General features: G+C 37.2%; 1 protein-coding gene across 1 annotated transcript in view; it reads left to right on the top strand.

Moving 5' to 3' along the window:
* The window catches only part of GRIN2A (glutamate ionotropic receptor NMDA type subunit 2A), a 171081-nt gene that overhangs the window by 78444 nt on the left and 73825 nt on the right, over positions 1 to 18812 (top strand). The window contains exon 2 of the mRNA XM_010167098.2: positions 17883 to 18475. Within this exon, the coding sequence (XP_010165400.1) occupies positions 17883 to 18475 (593 nt within the window). The remainder of the gene's footprint in view (positions 1 to 17882; positions 18476 to 18812) is intronic.

The raw sequence follows: 18812 nt of genomic DNA, 5'->3' as shown, positions 1-18812 counted from the left end.
TGGCCTTGGCAAGTCTGAGGTGTAATCTGGAAAGAAACTTGGAAGGCGGGAAGATTGTGGAAAGGGAATTGGGATATGAAGAGGGTTTGTGGCCTGTGTTGGAGGAGTACATACAGAGCCCAGAATGTGACCTGGGCGCTGAAGAAGACCAAACAAGCAAGCAACAAAATGCTCTATCGCTGCTTTACCTTCATCACAAATCTTCAAAACATCCATTTAGATTTGTTTTGCCATTCTAGGGCTTAATTTGACTGATGGGTAAATTACAGGTAGCAAGTGAACTAGATATGGCTGTTCTTGCCCTCTACTGGAAAATAACTGAAATGGGTTTGGCATTATAAATTCACTTGATTAAAATAAAATCTGCTTCTTAAGCTTTTAATTACTAAAGTAGTAAACATCTCTGGATCTGCAGTGGTTTCATAGTTTCTTCAAATGACTCATCCACTCTTAAGACACCAGTTAGTACGATGCAGTCAGTATGACAGGAGGAATATGTTGTTGCTGAGTGTATATGAACATGTATATAACCTTCTGGGGTTTTTTTGCATATATATATATATATATAGGGATTCTGTCTGTGCATTGTATATATTATACATGTTATTGTTCATAATTTTTATTATGAACATATATACATATATAACAGTAGTTATATTATGTAACAAATAGAATCCACAAATTTGTTCTGAAACAGATTTTTATTACGTGGTCTCCAAGCGTTGGGCATAGCGATACCTAGATATGTATGATGATGTGACGTGGAAATGGCTGAGTGTCCTGCAGGGAACTGAACGGCTTTATAACCATTTAGAAGGTAGAACTTGGTTGAGGAACAGATAATTCCAGAGGTTCTTGTAGCTGTAGTCTTTATTTTAATCCTATAACTCCAGTCAGCCGGTGTGACTTCCTCATAACCCTCAAATTAATTGGATAGTGGTGGGCTTCTGTTATGCAAGAGGGAAGTATGCTAATCACGCCTAATGAACTGTCATGACCTTACGTCACAGCCATCATCAGTGCTTGTTTGGGAGGTGTGTGTGTTTTGTGATAGGTTTTGATGACAATTAGATTTGTTACTCTTTTTGCTTATTCTGTTGATGTGTTTTACCCAGCATGTTCTGTTGGCTGCATTGTTTAATTGGTTGCATCGTTAATATTTGTTCTTAAATGTCCAGGTTTTCATAGCTCTCTGCAAAGTTATTAAAAACCCCCAACCTCCCCCTGCCCCCACAGGCACTTCTTATGCTGGTCTGCATGACCAAAATTAGAAATATTAAGGGATGGTGAGAGACCTATGTTGACTTCTAGTGTAACAGCTTTACTTGGAATATCTGTTCTATATGCAGGAAAACCAGAAGTTAAATTATTATTTGTTGATGTCAAGCAGAATGAAGCTGAACAGCTGATGTGTAATTAATACCTTACCTGCAAAACCTGCATTAAATAAATGCAAAAGTCGCTTAAATCTAAAGTGTTAGCATACATTTAATATTTCCAAATAATCCCTTTATGCTACAACTCAGAAAATATAAATCCTGAATATGAGTTTAAATAGGCAGACATGATTTTCAGATATGATTTTCAGTCTACCCGATCTGTTGTTTGGGTTTTTTTGTTTGGTTGGTTGGTTTTGGTTTTTTGTTTAAATTGGAATGTGATATAATTTTTGCTTTGCTTTGCTGTTAGTAATTTGTATCATTGGAAATGTCAGTGAGATTCTAATAAGTAGTGATTTTTTTTTAATGTCAATACAATCTCTGGATCTAACCTAGATTTTAGAGATCTAATTAGTTTAATAAATTTCAATGATAGGAGACTAAGTCTATCATCAGATAACAATTGCAAAAATAAGTTATTTCAGTCCAGTCTGCATCCCTTGCTCCAGTACCTGCAGTGCTCAATATCATCCCTTTCCTTCGAGGTTACTGCTCTGGCAGCACTGAAAATCACTGAACACCCTTCATCATCTTCAGACCAGAGTTGGCCATTTTTAAGATGAATGAGACACAAGAGCCTGTTTAAGACAACCTGACTGATTTTGTACCGAACAACCAAGGAGTATTCCCATGAATCTCTCTTCCAGCTGCACCGCAAAGGTGACTGCTGCCAATGGGAGGTAACAAATTAGAGGTAAATAAAAAGGGAGGGATGGAACACATCGGTTAAATAATTTTAGAAGCAGCTGGCTTTAATATTGATTATCATTCATTGGCCTGAGAAATCTGAGTAAAGTCTGCCAAGCTATCTGTTCTCATGATTTACAAGATTTCCCAGTCTGTAGCTCTTGGAGTACAGAACTGGTACAATGGCAAAACATGTTGATGAGAAGTTCTTGGGGCAGTGTGCTATCCCAAACTTTGCTTAGAAGCTAAAATACTTGTTCTGAAGGGCTAGTGGCTGAATCACATACCTTGCCAAGAAAGTAATGGTAGTTCAAATAATAATACAAAGACTGACATAATTTATTGAAAGCTCCATTCAACCGAGATGTCCTGTGGTTAGCTCTAAATTGGTAATGGTGTGACTGCTACATCTTCACACAGCAGTTATTTAAAGATCATGACTTTCTTGTAGTGGTTTAGATTTGTCATCCACCCATCCCTACCCTCCCCTCACAAGTTTTTATAGTACTGCAGTACATAGAAATTGGTTAACACACCCTTTCAAAAAATGTACATTAAGCTCTTGGTGAGTATGGGACCACATACTAGTCTCTGTGTAGAGACAGGGCTCTGAAAACTAGGTGATGAGCATAAAAGAGATTGACTTCTCTGATTTGTGTAGTGAAAGGAATAAATGAAACTGGTTTATGAGTATATAGCAACTGAATCACGTTCACTAACTAAACATTTGCTCCTCTTACTTGTTGAATACCCTGAGCCTGTCTGGAGATCCCAAAGAGTTTAAATACATGGACTTCATCTTCTTGAATCGGACAGGAATTTGTCCTGAGCTTTGCAGTAAATAAAGGTGCTTCTGTTTTCATATAAACACATTCTTCAGCTGCTGGCTGGTGGGCGGGGGAAGAGGTCTGCGTTAAAGATGTTAAGAAACTGTGAATATGTTTAAATGTTACCTCATATTCCTAAGTAGGAATGTGCACCTAGCTGTGGGCTTCAGAATGCACCAGTGTGCATTTAACTAGTTCTCTGAAAGAAACTGAAGAGATGACAAAGTCTTCCAACACAGTGATCTTAGCATTCAGGCCACATTTGTATCTCTTCTGCTTGTTTGCTGAAGAAACTGCAATCATTTTTAGCCTTGTCTTCTCAAATTCTTCTGCTCACTGTATACCAATTTATATGAATGAGTTAGTGAGAGTATGCTTTATGCATTCATTTATTTTCCAAATACACCAATGTATGTACAAATATCATTGCTCGGTTCAGCTCTCGTTTTGATTTAGTAGTCTCATTTTCAAGCAATAATTTGAATACTTCCTTGTGAGTAGACAATACTTATCCATATATGCTTATTTCTGCCATAGCACAAGCATCTGTATATTATTTTAAAGATTTTATTTGTATTTATACTTAATTCTGTGCTTTGTGTTGAATTTTGCTCTTGAGTACTCCATAAAATCTTTCTTGGGGGTTTAGGTGAGATTGTAAGGAAAACAATTTTTCATAGAAAAAAACAAATGGAATATTTTAACTGATCACCACAAACTGTTTGATATTTTCATAGTAAGCAACAAAACATTAGTGTGTCTTGTTTCTGTGGAGTGACTGTAAAATAATAAATTTAAATCCTTTATGAGGTTGATAGGGCAAAAAACTCCAAGGAAAATGTGCTGCTTAATCTCCTGGAGAGGGATGAAGCACTCAGTGTGCAGGAGTATTCAGCGTACATAATTCTATACATAGTATATTTTACAGGTTTGAATTTTTTATCAGACTACAAAAGAAGTTAGAATTTTTTCAACTTTATTTTTTAGTCCAGTCAGATGAAGTGTCATCATCTGATACACTGAGATAAAATAAATACAATTTTATTCCGTATTATGGGTATGTATAGCAACACATTATCATCCATACAGAGCAGTAAAACCACCTTTGGACCAGACGTATGGTCACTTGAAAGAGGAGGCTAGAAACTGTGTCTGGATGGAGGGTTTCAAGACGTTTCATCAGGTGTGGCATTGTAGCATGGCTTATGCTAAATTCACTGTGTGTGTCACTGGGGATAAATACATCTTCCAGGAGGGAAGATTTACAAGGAAATGCATGATACTTGCTTATTCTAAGGCTGTACTCCTTATTGCAAAGGAAACCTGTTATATCTTTGAAAATTGATAGCTGTTGAATTGCAGCTTTTGTGAAAATGCCTTTTTAGGACACAGTCGTCGTGCAAATGCAATCTGAAGCAACAGACAGATCATTGCTGGCTAAGCTACGTTACTAAGAATAATGGATAATTACTGCTGTAATTTAGTGAGTTAAACTTTTACTGGCCCTCACTGCTTTTATTTAAAATCATGTTAGTATTTGTTTAATAATAAGGATAATTAAGAAAATGGGCTTTTGTAAATGGCATTCCTTAACTGTTTGTGATTTGTGTCCAGTCACCTGTCACTTTATATTACTTCTGCTCTATGCTTCTTTTATATTTTCTGAAAGAGTACAAATTCAAGTGACAGAAGATCTTGTGGTTTTGTTTTCAAATGAACGTGCTTCATTTAAAATTGGGTAAAACTTTCATATGTAATATTTTTATCAAGAACCAGTGTTTGTCCAAATATTTGTTAATAATACAGAATCCATAAATAGTGAAAGAAAATATCTGCTGCCGCCCATGAAGGAGTTAGTTGGTTTTGCGCTACTCATCTATTTGTAATGGCATCTCCAACACGCTGATTGTTTCTCTCTGGCTCTGTGTCAGCTCTGGATGGCAGAACTGGTATAGGATGTGCTGGAAATAGCTGAGCTGTCACCAGAAATGGCTTTCAGAGGCAGTGTTGTACATGGAATTTTTACTTGTGGGATGCCTAGCAAGGTGTCTGTCGGGAGCAGGAAGCCCAGCCCATGGGTCAGTAGGTACTTGGATATCCGACTCTTCTTCTTTTGTGATGCTTTCTAACATCTGCTCTTCTCATCCAGGCTTCTGCTTAGGAACTGCTTGCTCTTCAATGGATGGGATTTTGCTCCTCTCCTCCACTCCTGTTATCCAAGGTCCTTTGCAGTAGCTCAGTGATTCTGATTTCCTTGCCAGTGATTTTGAAGTCTATGCCAGGCTGCTCTGTGCAAGGAAAGCTGAGTAGAGAAAAAACAATGCACATTGTGGACCTGTTCCCTGCAGCGTGTGTTTCGTAATACACACACAGTCATTTGTTCTTTGCATGTGTTATAGTGACATTTTAGTTCTTAGTACATGCTCCTGTCATGATCTTCAGCATCCAAATTTACTCCCGTAGAAATCAGAGACAATCAGAAAGGAGCTTTTCTCTACATAAGCTTGTTTCTGCTTATTTCTTTGAGATTTCTAATTAACTGACAGACTGTTGCGATTGTAGCAACAAACATCTGCCCACTGAGAAGAATCACAGATCTCACATGAGCTTCCATCCAGCCAGGTATCCATCTCCTGAAGAGCTTCATGTCGAGGGGTGAATCTACTTTGTATGGAATGGAGCATGTCAGGCGATATGGTATAGTTTTTACATCTCATTTGTCTTTTCTTTCCCAATTTTCAGTACATACTGTGCAGGAAGGCTACTTTATTTAGTAGAGAATTGAAAAATCAACACCTTTCTCCCTAAAATGAGCTGATCCTGAACACAGGACAATCCCTGCTTGCTCCACAGATCCATCTTCCTTGCACCACAGGGGGAGATTCAGTTTAGCTTCATTATTAATCTTTTAATTATCTGTTAATGTAACATGAAATATTATCATCTGGTGAACTTGAAGTTGCATTGCTTTTATATAAAGAATTATGATTCATGGAAAGGAGTGCCAGAATTGCCTACTGAAAGCTGTGCAGTGAAGTCTTCCTCTATTCTTCCACATTTCACCCGTATTACAGGAGTTTTGGTGGAGTATATTGCAAAGAATCAGGTCATGGCTTTTTCTTCTCCTTTTTGGTGGTACATCGTGTCACAGTAAGCATATCCTAAAATACTTATTTTAATAAGATGTTTAATCATAGTAAAATATGACACCTGCTGTGAATAGTAAGTATCAGATGGAAATGGTTAGGAAGGTGCTTTCAAATCTCAGTATTTTTCTGACTGGGTTTTGAACACCAGGAGGTCCATGGGTTAATTTAAAGGATCTGCAAAAGAACAATTTTGTAGTCTGTAAACTTAAAATGGCTATTCTTGGGTATGGCACTCAGGGACACAAATGGAGACAAATCAAGATACGCTAGTTTAAGGCAAAGCACAATCCCATGTGCCTATTCCACTGAAATCTAAACTGCAATTGCAACTGTCTTAACAAGCTTTGTTACATAAGGTCCTGGAAATGCAGTGAGCACTCATCTTTTATCTGTGGAACTGAGGGCACGTGTAAGAACAGGTGTTTTGTTTGTTAGCCATCCTACACAAAAGGCTTTTTTTCAAAGGAACCCAAAGGATTGGCATCTAAATCCCTTTGATGTACAGTTCTGCTAATGAAAATGAGCAAGTACCCCCACTTCATACTGGTAGATAATCCCAGTTTACTGAGTACTTAAACACTTTTCTGAGGATGTATTTTGCATGTAGTAGCAAAAATAAAACGGGCATGGCTGAACTCTCACACCTGTGCAGGTGCTCCTTTCTGCAAGAGGATGCCCACCTTTGGAGGCTATTGAGCACCCTGAGCTCCCATGGAATTTGAGGGTACTCGAAATTTAGTTGCAATATGGATACTTGAAGAAATCTATTAACTGCTGTAGTCTGTTCTGAGATTAGTTAAAAATCTTTTGTGTTTCCTACCTAGGTTAGAAAAACTGGAGTTTATTTTTATATTTTCATAGGAATCTATAGAAGTAATTGATTTCTGTGATGCTGTACCTATTTAGGAAATAGCTATATGCACAGTGTTGCCAAATGCAACTAATAAAAATTTCTGGCATTAAAAACGTCAACCCAAATAATGTTTTGTTACTTATTTGTGTTTAGTATAAGGGTTATTATGTCTCTTCAAAGCACAAAGATATTGTGCAGGTTAAGGAAGATGGCTTCAATCTTCTTCACGCTGTACTGAACATTGTACAAACATGGTTTTTTATAGCTGGAAATTAGATATTCAATTTGCTCTAGCAGTACTGTATTTACTGTATCTAGTATGACTGTCAAATCTGTAATCATTTCTAGAAAGAAACACTGTGCCTTGTAAGGACCTATACTTAGCATTTTGAACATTTCCTTCCTTGAAGTTGTATTTTCCCTCTGGTATTTGCTGTAAATCAGAACTATGCTTAAAGATATTTTACCTCTACTTAGTTAAGGAAAAACAACTTGAGGTAAGCTGTTTCATAGAAGACACAGTTTTACTGGCCGTATACAAATCTCAGTAATTTGAATGTATGTTGGTAAAGCTTTTCTGCCTGAAATATTATTTGCTTATGGGGAATAGTGTTTGGCAAATCTCTTGATGGGTGATACTCTTGCAGCTAAATCAGTTGATGCATCCTTAAACAGAATGCCAAAAAGAAAAGGCAGATTTAAGTCAAAGGTGTGGAACAGTGTGGGTAGAGTCAGAAAAAGTAAGTGCAACAGAGTATTTTATCTGCATATCTGTTATATTACCTTACATACTATCCATCACAGAATGCAACATTAAATGCTCATGTCCTTATCTGGTTAGCACGTTGATATTGCAAAACTGTTGTATCTGCCTACAACTGAATCCCACATTCTTCCTCATTCCACATTCTTCCTCTGTTCCTTCTCATATGGATGCAATAGCTCTGAGTACTGGAGACCTTGCAACTGCTTTAACATAAATGCATGCATTTTGTTTTGTGCTTTCAGCTATGATTATTCAAAGGCTCTGCAGTGAATACCAGTGAAGTATCATCCATTGTTGGTGTGCTTTGGGCTATGCTTTTATCAGCAGGATTCAGATATGCAGCTAGCCATCCTCTCATCTTGAGCTAGGGTGATATGTAGGTACTGATACAGATCACACATACCACAAATTCTGTAACTGAATTTGCTTCTGACCTGCTGCTATTAAATGTACAATGGAAAAGGATATTCATTGCTAGACTGATGAGCTGATCATTCACTTTGAGAAAGCATATAATTTCTATTAGCACAACAAGAGAGCAGCTGTAGCTTTGCCCAGAGGCCAAAGGTGATGCCTAAAGAGGAGAATATAAAGGATAAGCATAAATAGTATTTCCTTTGAGTACCCTTTCTTCTTCAGATCTGCTGATTTTACATAAAAGCAGAAGAACATACAGAGTATTTTGAATTTAAAAGCAGCATGGATGCTTTGGATAAGTTATGATGTTTTTGTGACTTTACCTTCCAAAGGCAGGTGAGTCAGGTTTGCACCCCTTCTTGTGTAGCACCCAAACTACCTGGGGAACCAAAATGCTTATGTCTTCTTGAAGAGATCAAGAATTTTGAGTCTCTTGTCTTATCATGATCTTCATCTGCTACTTGACTATATCCCACAAATCTCTGTTGCCATGGAAAGCTGCTCTGAATGGCTCCTTGAACTCTGTCTAGCCTTCCTCCTAAAAAATTTCCTTCCCATCTGTCTACCTATTGTCCTCCCCAGCTAGCCTCTTGCTGTTGGGTTTCTCTCTTCAGACTAGGTACACAGAGGTGACTGGTCCAGGAGTCCTGGTTCGTAAAGGAAAAGCACACAGTTACAACCACACAGTAAAAAAATTAAATTTGCTTTATATTTCTTTTATTTGTTTAATATTTTATACTCACCATTTGGTGAAAGGGGGTGGAGGGGGAGGTTGTTTGCTGCCTTCATTTCGACTTGTTAAGTGTAGACGTATGGAAATGACTTAGTTAATGGTTTTCTGGCTTCTCATCATCAACACAAGTGAGAAGTATTTTAGCATTCAATTGAGACCAAATGTCTTCAGATAAGGAGATGATGTCTTAAGGCATTTTTATTTATATTTAATTATGCATATCTTTCTAGATGGTGTATGGCATTTATGCACACATGCAATACGTACTATAAGTAATCAGCCTATTTGGCTTGATTCAGCTGCCATTAAATGATAAATTCTTACTGATTCTGGATTTAATGCTGGCTGTAGCATATTTAAATGTTATTGTGGGTAAGTAAAGTTTTGATTCTCTTTACAGGATTAATAAGTTTGGATGGTGTTAGTTTTAAAGCTCCTAATGGCAAAAACTGTGTGAAAATCCTTTAGCAAATTTTGTTGATGCATAAGCTGTAAGCAGTCTGTTAAGCAGAATTTTCTTGTGCAGTATTTGTACTAGGTAAGATAGAAAATTTGAACAGAGTCATACTTGTCCTCTAAATCCTGGTTCTGAACCACTTTTCCTATAGGTTGGGGGTATACAATGCATATCTAAATTACTCAGTGATGTCATCTTATAGTTAAGTGAAATAGTTACTGTGTTAGATACCAAACAGCTGGAATTAAAATTTGTTGTAGGAATGAATTATGGCATAGCATTGATTCTTGAAAATTTCCATAAGCTATTCAAACAACTTATATTTTTCGATTCCACAGCAATAGTAATGTAAGCATGTGAAATTTTGCTTAGCTAAAACATTACCATTAAAATGAAAAAATATGACCAAATCTATGTAATTTAATTTTGCAGGTACCCAAAAAGATAGAAAGTAAATTGAATTCTAGCAAATTCAGTGGATGGCTCACAGTAATTTGTGTGCATGTTTAAACTTATGGCTGGCATAGAGCAATATTGATTTGGATGACTGATTTTGTAAAAAAAAAAAAAAAAAAGGTAATTAGGATAGTGCTGTAAAACTGTTAATCAGATAAAATTTGGCCATTGCACTTTATAAAGACTAGAGATATAACCCTTTTGGGCAGTAAAGTCTATAAGACTAAACTGTTAGAATGAAATTTTATTGGCTGAGAATTTAAAAAGTAGAGATTAGCATGCTTCACTTTTTATTGAAAGAGGAAGATAAACCACTGCTTTTTCATTTGTTTCTCTTTTTTTGACTGTCTTGGAAATTCTGAAATCTTCCTTTGTGTTGGAGATCCAACTTCCTGTACTGAAACCTGGCTATCAGGGTCTCATTTTGAAACTGGACAGTTAAACCACATAGACAAGTTTGTTTACAGTAAGCATGGCCATTAACAGCAGGATTGTTTTCAAGATTTATAATTAGAACTAGCTGTCTGCTCCAAGAAGTAATATAACTCACTGTAAACTAAATGCTTTGTTTTATATTCATTCAAGTTCCCCAGATTGCCTATGAATCAAGAGAAGGTCATCTCTGATAGAATAGGTCATAATCAGTTTGTTCTAATTTTTCTAATGTTCCCATGGGGAGAACAGGACCCCATTTTCTGCTAAGGCTGTCACCACAGATTTGTTGTGATGCATCAAATGTGAATTGTTGGCAGATGAATGTTTCCATACAGCAGAAAGCCAGTTACTTTCACCAGTGTTGTTGGAGTATCTTCATAGCAATTCCCTTCCTTGTCTTTGAAAAGTCATTAAGTCTGTTGATTGCTCTCCAGTCATTCGTAACAAGTGTTTGAAGAGTTTCCACTGAAAGGACAGACTCAAGAGCTCTCCATGTGAACTCAGGTGTTCCTTGAGGTGAAAGATATGCTTTATGGCTAATTTAAAGTAGTTTTACTATGGAAAATGAAGTCTATTTGGGCTCTTCAAGAGACTATTTACTTGCATCAGTTTAGTGCTGACTAATTACATGAATAAAGTAGAAGGATGCTGCTTGTACAACCCATGTGAAATTCAGACACCTAAATTTAAAAAATGGCAAAACAATTATCTGCAGTCATGACAAGGGGCAGAACAGAAATTATACTCAGCCATAATCTGTGGCATAAAATCTGTCCTGCTTGCTAACTAATTGATATATTAGGTCACACACATTTTTTAATGCTTATTTTCATGGTGAAATACTTATAGGAAATGAGAAACTTTTGTACAGAACATCATCTTCAGAAAGGAAAAATATTTTAGGATAATTCTAACACTTTCCACTGATGTAGAACACCATGTATGACTTAAAGAGTGACTGATTTATATTCAAGAAATATTTGAACATACAAAGCAAATGTCATTTGTCTGAAAATACTCTTTTTTCTCCCTTATCTTCCTTACAAGTATCAGTACTCTACTTCTCACATGTTGGGGTTTGCTTTCACTCCAAAAGCTGTACAATAGCTGTTACTCACCCAAATAGCTATGGTACAACCAGCTCCACGCTGCCTTTTTGTAGAACCACTATTTTGCCCTTCCTTATTGAAACAGACACAATGTGAGACATTTCTGTGACAGTGGAAGTTGAAACTTACCTAGAAAGGAGGCATCTTGTGAATAAACCTTTCATCAGAAGACCACACAGAAATCCTGCTGGGTTCACAGGATTTTATCAAGTTTGGTCACAAGCTTGTTGATGTCATTTCAGCCTGTGAAAGCATTTTTCACTTGCCTGTCTTGGTTGCACAGGAGCTCAGACTGAGCCATCACAACTTCCAGTGTTTGAACAATCTGTGAATGAAAACCCAGACGGTGTGTTCCAGCCCAGGGAATGGCTCATGAGGTCTGCACTAAACTCCTCATCTTCCATAATTAAGTTGTGTTATTTCACTGTGATGCCATGTTGAGTTACTTCAATTCATTAGGCATGACACTGTATTATTCAAAGAATGTAAAAGATCGAAACCAAGTGGAATCTGCGTTGATCTGTAGAAACCCTGTTCTTGTTCCTGTGTGTTTGTTTATTTGCTTTTCTGGTACAGACAAAATAGTGACAAAGTTCAACTCTTGTAGCAGGCCCAGATCAGTAAAGCAAGTAGTATAAAATTAAATTAATATAGTAATGAAAACAAAAAAAAAAACCCCAAACCCACGAACTCGAAAAAAACCTGTTATCTGGCAAAATTCTTAGGATAAAACGATGACCTGAAAATAGAGAAGCTTCTGCAAAATGAATCCCTGCAGGCTCCCTCTGGAAATGGGAAAGAACATGCTTGATTAAGCCAGTGCTAACCTTTCAAAATCATGTTTCTCTGATATTTATGCCTAGAAATAATAAAAGGGGACATGTCAGATGTTGGAAAGCCATAATGTACTCCCTTGCTTGCTACTTGCCCTTTCCTAACTTGAGTGTTCTCCCAGAACAAACTTTTAAAACGAAAAGTAAGGCCTTGGCTCGTCCTTTTTGTTGACCTTTATACATTTTGTGGCTCTGTGTTTGCACCAGTTAAATTACAGAGTGAGAAAGTTTCCATCCCTTTTCTAGCTCTGCTAGAAGGCTTCAATCTTCTCAATGACAAATGGTGAAACACATTCACAGGTCTATGTGGGCAGGTTTGGAGAACGCAAGATCTATTGCATGGGGCCTACAGGAGCCTGCACAGCCTCGTCCACACTGTCCCTGCCCGGCTGCCCCCTCCCTCCTGGTCAGCTCAGCCCACGCAGGGGGAGGGCTGGCACAGGGCCGGGACGTGGCTCCACAAGGACAGGGGGACAAGTCGGGCTCCAGGCTGAGTGCAGGGAGCAAGTCAGTGTCTGAGGGGCTGGGCATGGGCCTGGCTGCAGGTGATGGCAGCCTGAGGGGTCCCCCGTGGGGCGATGGTGGTTGGTGGGGATGCCTGGGGCCCAGGCTGGCATCAGCAGAGAAACCTGCGGGTGAGGGTCCTGCATGTTGTTGCCAATGTGAGGCCAGAGAGGTGACAGGTTCTTGGGAAACAAGTCTTTTCTGCTCTCTGTAATAATTAGTAAATAACTGCCACCCTCACATGTTGCTCTGCTTTGCCTGAAAGTACATAATTTTGTATAATTTCCCCTAAATTGCTCCCATGGTGAGAATGGGGGAGTTTTCTCCCTGGGCGCCTCAGTGAGATGTTTGTGTTGGGAATTACATGTTCTATAGTGTTAGTGAATAGAAGCAGGAATTTAATAACTTAAGAGTTTAGAAATGTGCAGGGTATCTTGGGAGGAAAGGTTTTCCTTTCAGCTCTTCCACTTCAGTATTTGCATTTACTGAAAATTTAGCATGGGCCTGTATAGCACCACAAAGACCAGACGGCTGAAACCTAGATATTAATAACAGATAAACACTATTCACTTCATGTTTACCAGGGGATCAGTACATCATTTCAGGTAATCCAAGAAAAATAGTACCAAGTTAACACACTGCAAGATATATTATTTACCTGCATTTGAGATTGGCACAAATGATTTATTTCTGTATATTTTTGATGTGATGCTAAATTGTTAATTTTAAATTAATGACTAATCTTTGGCTTTCAGTTTTTCCAGTCTGCATAAAAATGCCAAATAACTAATACAATTCATTAAAGAGGAAACAGCTTGCACTGTGTATGTAGACCCAGCACCACATGCCTTTAATATATTATAAAATTGGAATAACTAAGTTACAGTGGTGTAAAATAGGAGAAAAATAATTTTTGCTGGGTCTCTGTGGAAGGCAGAGGGTGAGTAAGAATGAAATAATTAAGATAACTTTTAAGTCCTACTTGTAGCCCTGTCATAATAACCTTGTTTCTAGCTGAATAAAATAATCCTCTGGATTGCTTTTAAACTGTTTTTCATATTGTTTTTGCTTCCTGTCATAATATTGTCTTGCCAGTGAAACAACTGTCCTCGACAAGTCTACCAAGTGGAAAATTGATTTGGTCTTATGTTGACCCCTATTTTGTTCTGGTTTAAAATTTTATTTTCATTTAAGAAAAGGTAGACTATTTTAGATAACAAGTTTTTCTTTCTTTAACTAACCAATTATTGTAGCCTTTTCCCTGGTAGGGATAAACTACTGTCAGGGCTTACCTCAGCTGGTACAGCAGCTGTGAATATGCCCTGCTGATCTCATGGAAAAGCTGGAGCGAGGAAACTAAGATGTCATGAAAATAGCTGAGGATGAGGTTTTCAGAGAAATATTTCTGTAACTTGTTGGAACTGGGGAAATGAAATGTGCAAATCTGACAACAGTGACAGATTTATAGACTTGGTACGCTAATTAAAAAGCAACTTACTCTGATATATTAATCTATGAAATGACAGCACCAGAGAGAGCTGCTGTGTTTTGTGCACAAGCATGGGAATGCTGAAGTGCCCTTCTCCTGTAATGACAGAATTTTATATTGTATACAAAATTCAAGAATACATTAAGCAAGAAGCAGTTGAAGGATTACTTCCTTCTGGTGTGAAACATATGGGGAGTTGTTTTGCTATAAACTGGATGTTCATGTGCAAGACAGAAAGAAACAAAAAGTTTTCATTAGTTCTTTTCCTTCTCTTTTCATTGCTGTTTTTGTTTACATGGCTGTGCTAGCATCCAGCTAAGAAGCTAGAACAGAAAAATCAGATAAAGCATTACTTAATCATTTCCAAAGCTATTTCTAATGAAATTTTTACTCGTATCAGTGTAACATCTTGGGATTTTCATGCTTTGAGATTTATCTGTGGAATTCCTTTGTACAAAAGTTCCTTGTATTGGATAAGTGGTACAGCTTCCTTGCATTCTCCACCAATAATTTCAATAGATGGGACCACTGAAGAAAGAAAAAGAACACATTTCTGATGTGCATTTAAAGCACCTCTGATATTTAATCTGTATGTTCAGCAATGACTTATTGATAGATGACAGTTAAATGAAAATAACTGAGTAATTTTGGTTTTTTACAAACATCACTTTAGTTTGCTTTTGAATATAGAAAAGTAGAACTTCAATTCTATATGTGCAACAAAATACTAGGTCTGTATAAAGCAGAGGAATAATAATGCTTTTAGGGAAGAATGTGAAGCTTTAAAAACCCCAAAAGGAACAGTTCTGTACATGGCTAAAGATGCAATAGTTGAATCCCTTATAGTTTTATTTATTTGTTTGCTGTTTCTTCACTAAAATGTCTTTTTTTTTTTTTTTCCCCCCGCTAAGCTTAATGGACAATGTGTCCTTGAATATTCTCCTTATAGGCATTTAAATATCTGCTGAAGTTCCTAAGGCTGCAATTTGCTTGTAATCTTCCATCTGTTTCAAATTCTTTGTAAACACATACAGTCAGATCTTCAGCTCTATAAAAGCATCACATGAAGTCAGTGGAGCTACATGGAATTTCATGAGAATCTCACTTGTGATATTTGTCTTTGCTTTTCCTGAACCCAAACCTGTTTTCACCATGTAATTACAGTACCATTCTGATCACAGATAGATATTAATTGCCTGATTTTGACTAAAATTCACATTCACAGTTATGTGAAAAGAATTCTTGTAATATGGGTATGAACTTTAGAAAAATGTTTCATAAAAAATTTCAGAAAGTATTTTTCTAACAAAACATTTCCAAAAGGAAAGGTTTATTTTTACTACTTTTGTCGTGTTGTCGGACTTCTGTAATAGTGACACAGGCTGTTGTGCACAAGACCCTTGTTCATGGCCAGGGAGGATGACAAGTACTGCTCTAGGTTAAAAATCTATATTTACTAGTTAGAAAGGTCACACTTGAAAATGTCCATGTGCGTTGTTTTTGCCCTCAAAGATTTAATCTTCAGTTGCCTTATTGGAGAAGCTCCTTGTGATGCACAAAGGACCAAGGCATATGTATCGCTTGAAAGAATTATTCCACTACTTTAGTAGCCATAAACCACATATAGAAATTGGGTAGAGTGAAAGGATATGATGGAAATAATCTATTTCATTTATTATACATTATTGTACCTATTTTTACTGTTACTTAACGTAATCACCAGGATAAGATAAGAGCTGGAGACGAAAACTGAAGTGATTAACTTTGCATTGCAATATTTCTTTAAGTTCAATTAGGAAGCTACAGCAAACTTGGATTCATGGCATTGTCTCTTGATATCTAAATTACTTTGTAATAGTAAATCAGTAACTAAACAATGAAATACTGACTCTGAGCAGATTATCTGTATGTTGGGTTTCTTTAGCTGTAAGTGTCTCTAGATGAAAAGCTTGTTTGTTTATTGTTAAGTACACAGTGCAGGTCACCAGGGAATAGCTCTTAGAAGCATTCAGCAACCAAATCTTGCTAATTCAGTTCTTTTCCCAAATATGTTTTATAACATCTGTAATTAACCCCAAACCACTGGAGGTCTGGCACTGGCATTCAGAATGCTGTCTTTGAGGTACCAAAGCAGCCATGGCAGGTGATTTTATTCTGAGCAGTGGTGTGTATTTTGTACCTTCGATAGTGGTCTTCGTGGTCTGACATAAGTCAAAAGACTTGTATTGTTGTTAAGCTGTATAAAATCCTGATGTCATGTTCTTAACACTTGGAAAGTAATAATGCTCCTCATCTTCTATTAAAAAAAATATAGATGTTCAGTTTGTGCTAATTTCCGTAGATAAAATATGGAACTTGTAGGGCTGAATTAACATTCTCACTGATTGTATATTTACCACCACCCTTGCCATGAAACCTAAGTCAATTAATCTGTTTCTGTTCTCTGCAACTGTAAAAATAGGATAGCAGTTCACCACAATGTTCATAAAACTCTTTAAATTAAAAGCACCATGTGCCTCTTTTGTGTAAAGGCTACATAAGAAATCTTGCATTGTTAATATCTTATTTTTAAATCATAAGCTTTTCTTTCATCAGGAGTTCATGCTTTATATGAAAATGGTGCACATCAGTTGCTACTACAGGTCAGGAATAAATATTGAAGTAAAATTAAAATAAAGAATTATGTAGCTTAGGGTATATAATTTTGGTACAGTAACAACTGTGATGTATATAAATCTAGAATTTAAAATTCAAAAATAAATTTGGATCTTACAGCAACTTGGCAAAAATAGACCAATTAAAATGTTTATAAATTTAGTGCCAGCAAAATACATTATTGTGTTGCCGGTTCCTGATAGATGTTGTTAGATGGACCTGCTCTTATGCTGTATAAAATATTATGAATACTGTAAAAGCCCAAGACAAATATTAGAAACAAGTTTCATAGCAAATTGACTAAATTTGCTGTGTACAAGCTGTGTCAGGCAGTGCAGCTACCAGTTACAGACTATGAGGCCATTGTTTGAATTTACTTCATTTAAGTCCTTTAATGAGAGCACTGGCAGCTTGCTGGTTGTCCCTGGAGTCCCATCCTGTTAATTCTTCATCAGGCATCAATGGACCTTGTGCTCTGAATGGAGCATGATCAGTAGTGAGCCCACGAACAGTAGTGAACTCAGTATCTTGGGATGATAAATCTACTTGTGTGGAGTTTGACAGCTTCCACCAAGTCCAGTGAACCTATGGAAATGAAGTGTCCCTCAGATATTAGGTGGAAGTACAGAACTTCATTTATATGTGTATTGCAATTTATTTCCATTGTAACTAAAAATTTTTATTAACTTATTGGGTCACATTCCCACTAAGTTTGATGCATCTAAAGCTACCTGCTGGAGATGAGTTATTTAACAGTGGTGGCTGTCTCTAGAGAGCTTTCTCACTTCCTCAGTAAGTACTGGTTTGTGTTGCTGTCTTCAAGTGATCAAGCACTTAGAAACTTCCTATATAAATATCTGTTCCTTGCTTTTTGGCAGCTGTTTTCATTAGCAGTGGTACTTATGATCAATGTTGCTTATTAATGATATGAATGTGATAAGGCACAGAAAGTTATTCAAGGACAATGAAAGTTTGGTAGCCATGGTGGACCAAAGAGGGTGGAAGAATTAGAGATTCTGTTCCCTTCAGACTCGTACAAAATTAGTAAACTTTCACTGTGTTTGGTATTCTAGGATGTGATGTCCACATTCTTCCAGTTTGGGGCTTCCATTCAGCAAGAAGCCATCGTCATGCTGAAGATCATGCAGGATTATGACTGGCACGTGTTCTCTCTGGTGACCACCACCTTTCCTGGATATCGAGACTTCATCAATGTCATTAAGACCACAGTAGAAAATAGTTTTGTGGGCTGGGACATGCAGAACGTGATCATACTCGATACTGCTTTTGGAGATGCCAAGACCCAAATTCAGCTGAAGAAAATTCATTCATCTGTCATCCTGCTATATTGTTCCAAGGATGAAGCTGTCTACATACTGGATGAGGCTCGTTCCCTGGGCCTTACTGGCTATGATTTTTTTTGGATAGTTCCCAGCCTGGTTAGTGGTAACACAGAAATCACTCCCAAAGAGTTTCCTTCAGGACTCATTTCAGCCTCTTATGATGAATGGGACTACAGTTTAGAAGCTCGGGTACGGGATGGCCTTGGGATTATAGCCACTGCTGCATCAGCCATGCTGGAAAAATACTCCTTCATTCCTGAAGCAAAAACTAGCTGCTATGGACAACTGGAGAAAAATGATCGACCATCTCACACCCTGCACAAGTAAGGCTTATTCATTTGGGCTTTTTTCTCTACATGACCTTGGTAATTTTCCACTCTATTGCCATTCTCTCTTGAAGGAGAATATTGGTTTTTGTTCATCCCATCATGCCCTTTTGAAACAGTTATTTTCAGGTGTTCCAAAGGAATGTGCAAGAGCACTTGCTGCACTGATAACTGTCCACGTGGAAATAATGTTATGTGCTGTGGAGAATAAATATAGCTCTGGATCTGATGTGGAAGATGACAGAAATTGGTCTTAGAGGGTATGAAACTGAGTTAATAAGATTGTGCCATTGTGTACTTCAACTATGAGGTGAAATTACCAAAACTCTCTGGA

Source organism: Antrostomus carolinensis, unplaced genomic scaffold (genome assembly GCF_000700745.2).
Source record: "Antrostomus carolinensis isolate BGI_N321 unplaced genomic scaffold, ASM70074v2 scaffold7714, whole genome shotgun sequence".
In the NCBI taxonomy this organism is placed as follows: domain Eukaryota; kingdom Metazoa; phylum Chordata; class Aves; order Caprimulgiformes; family Caprimulgidae; genus Antrostomus; species Antrostomus carolinensis.
This window is presented reverse-complemented; position numbering and strand designations above follow the sequence as displayed.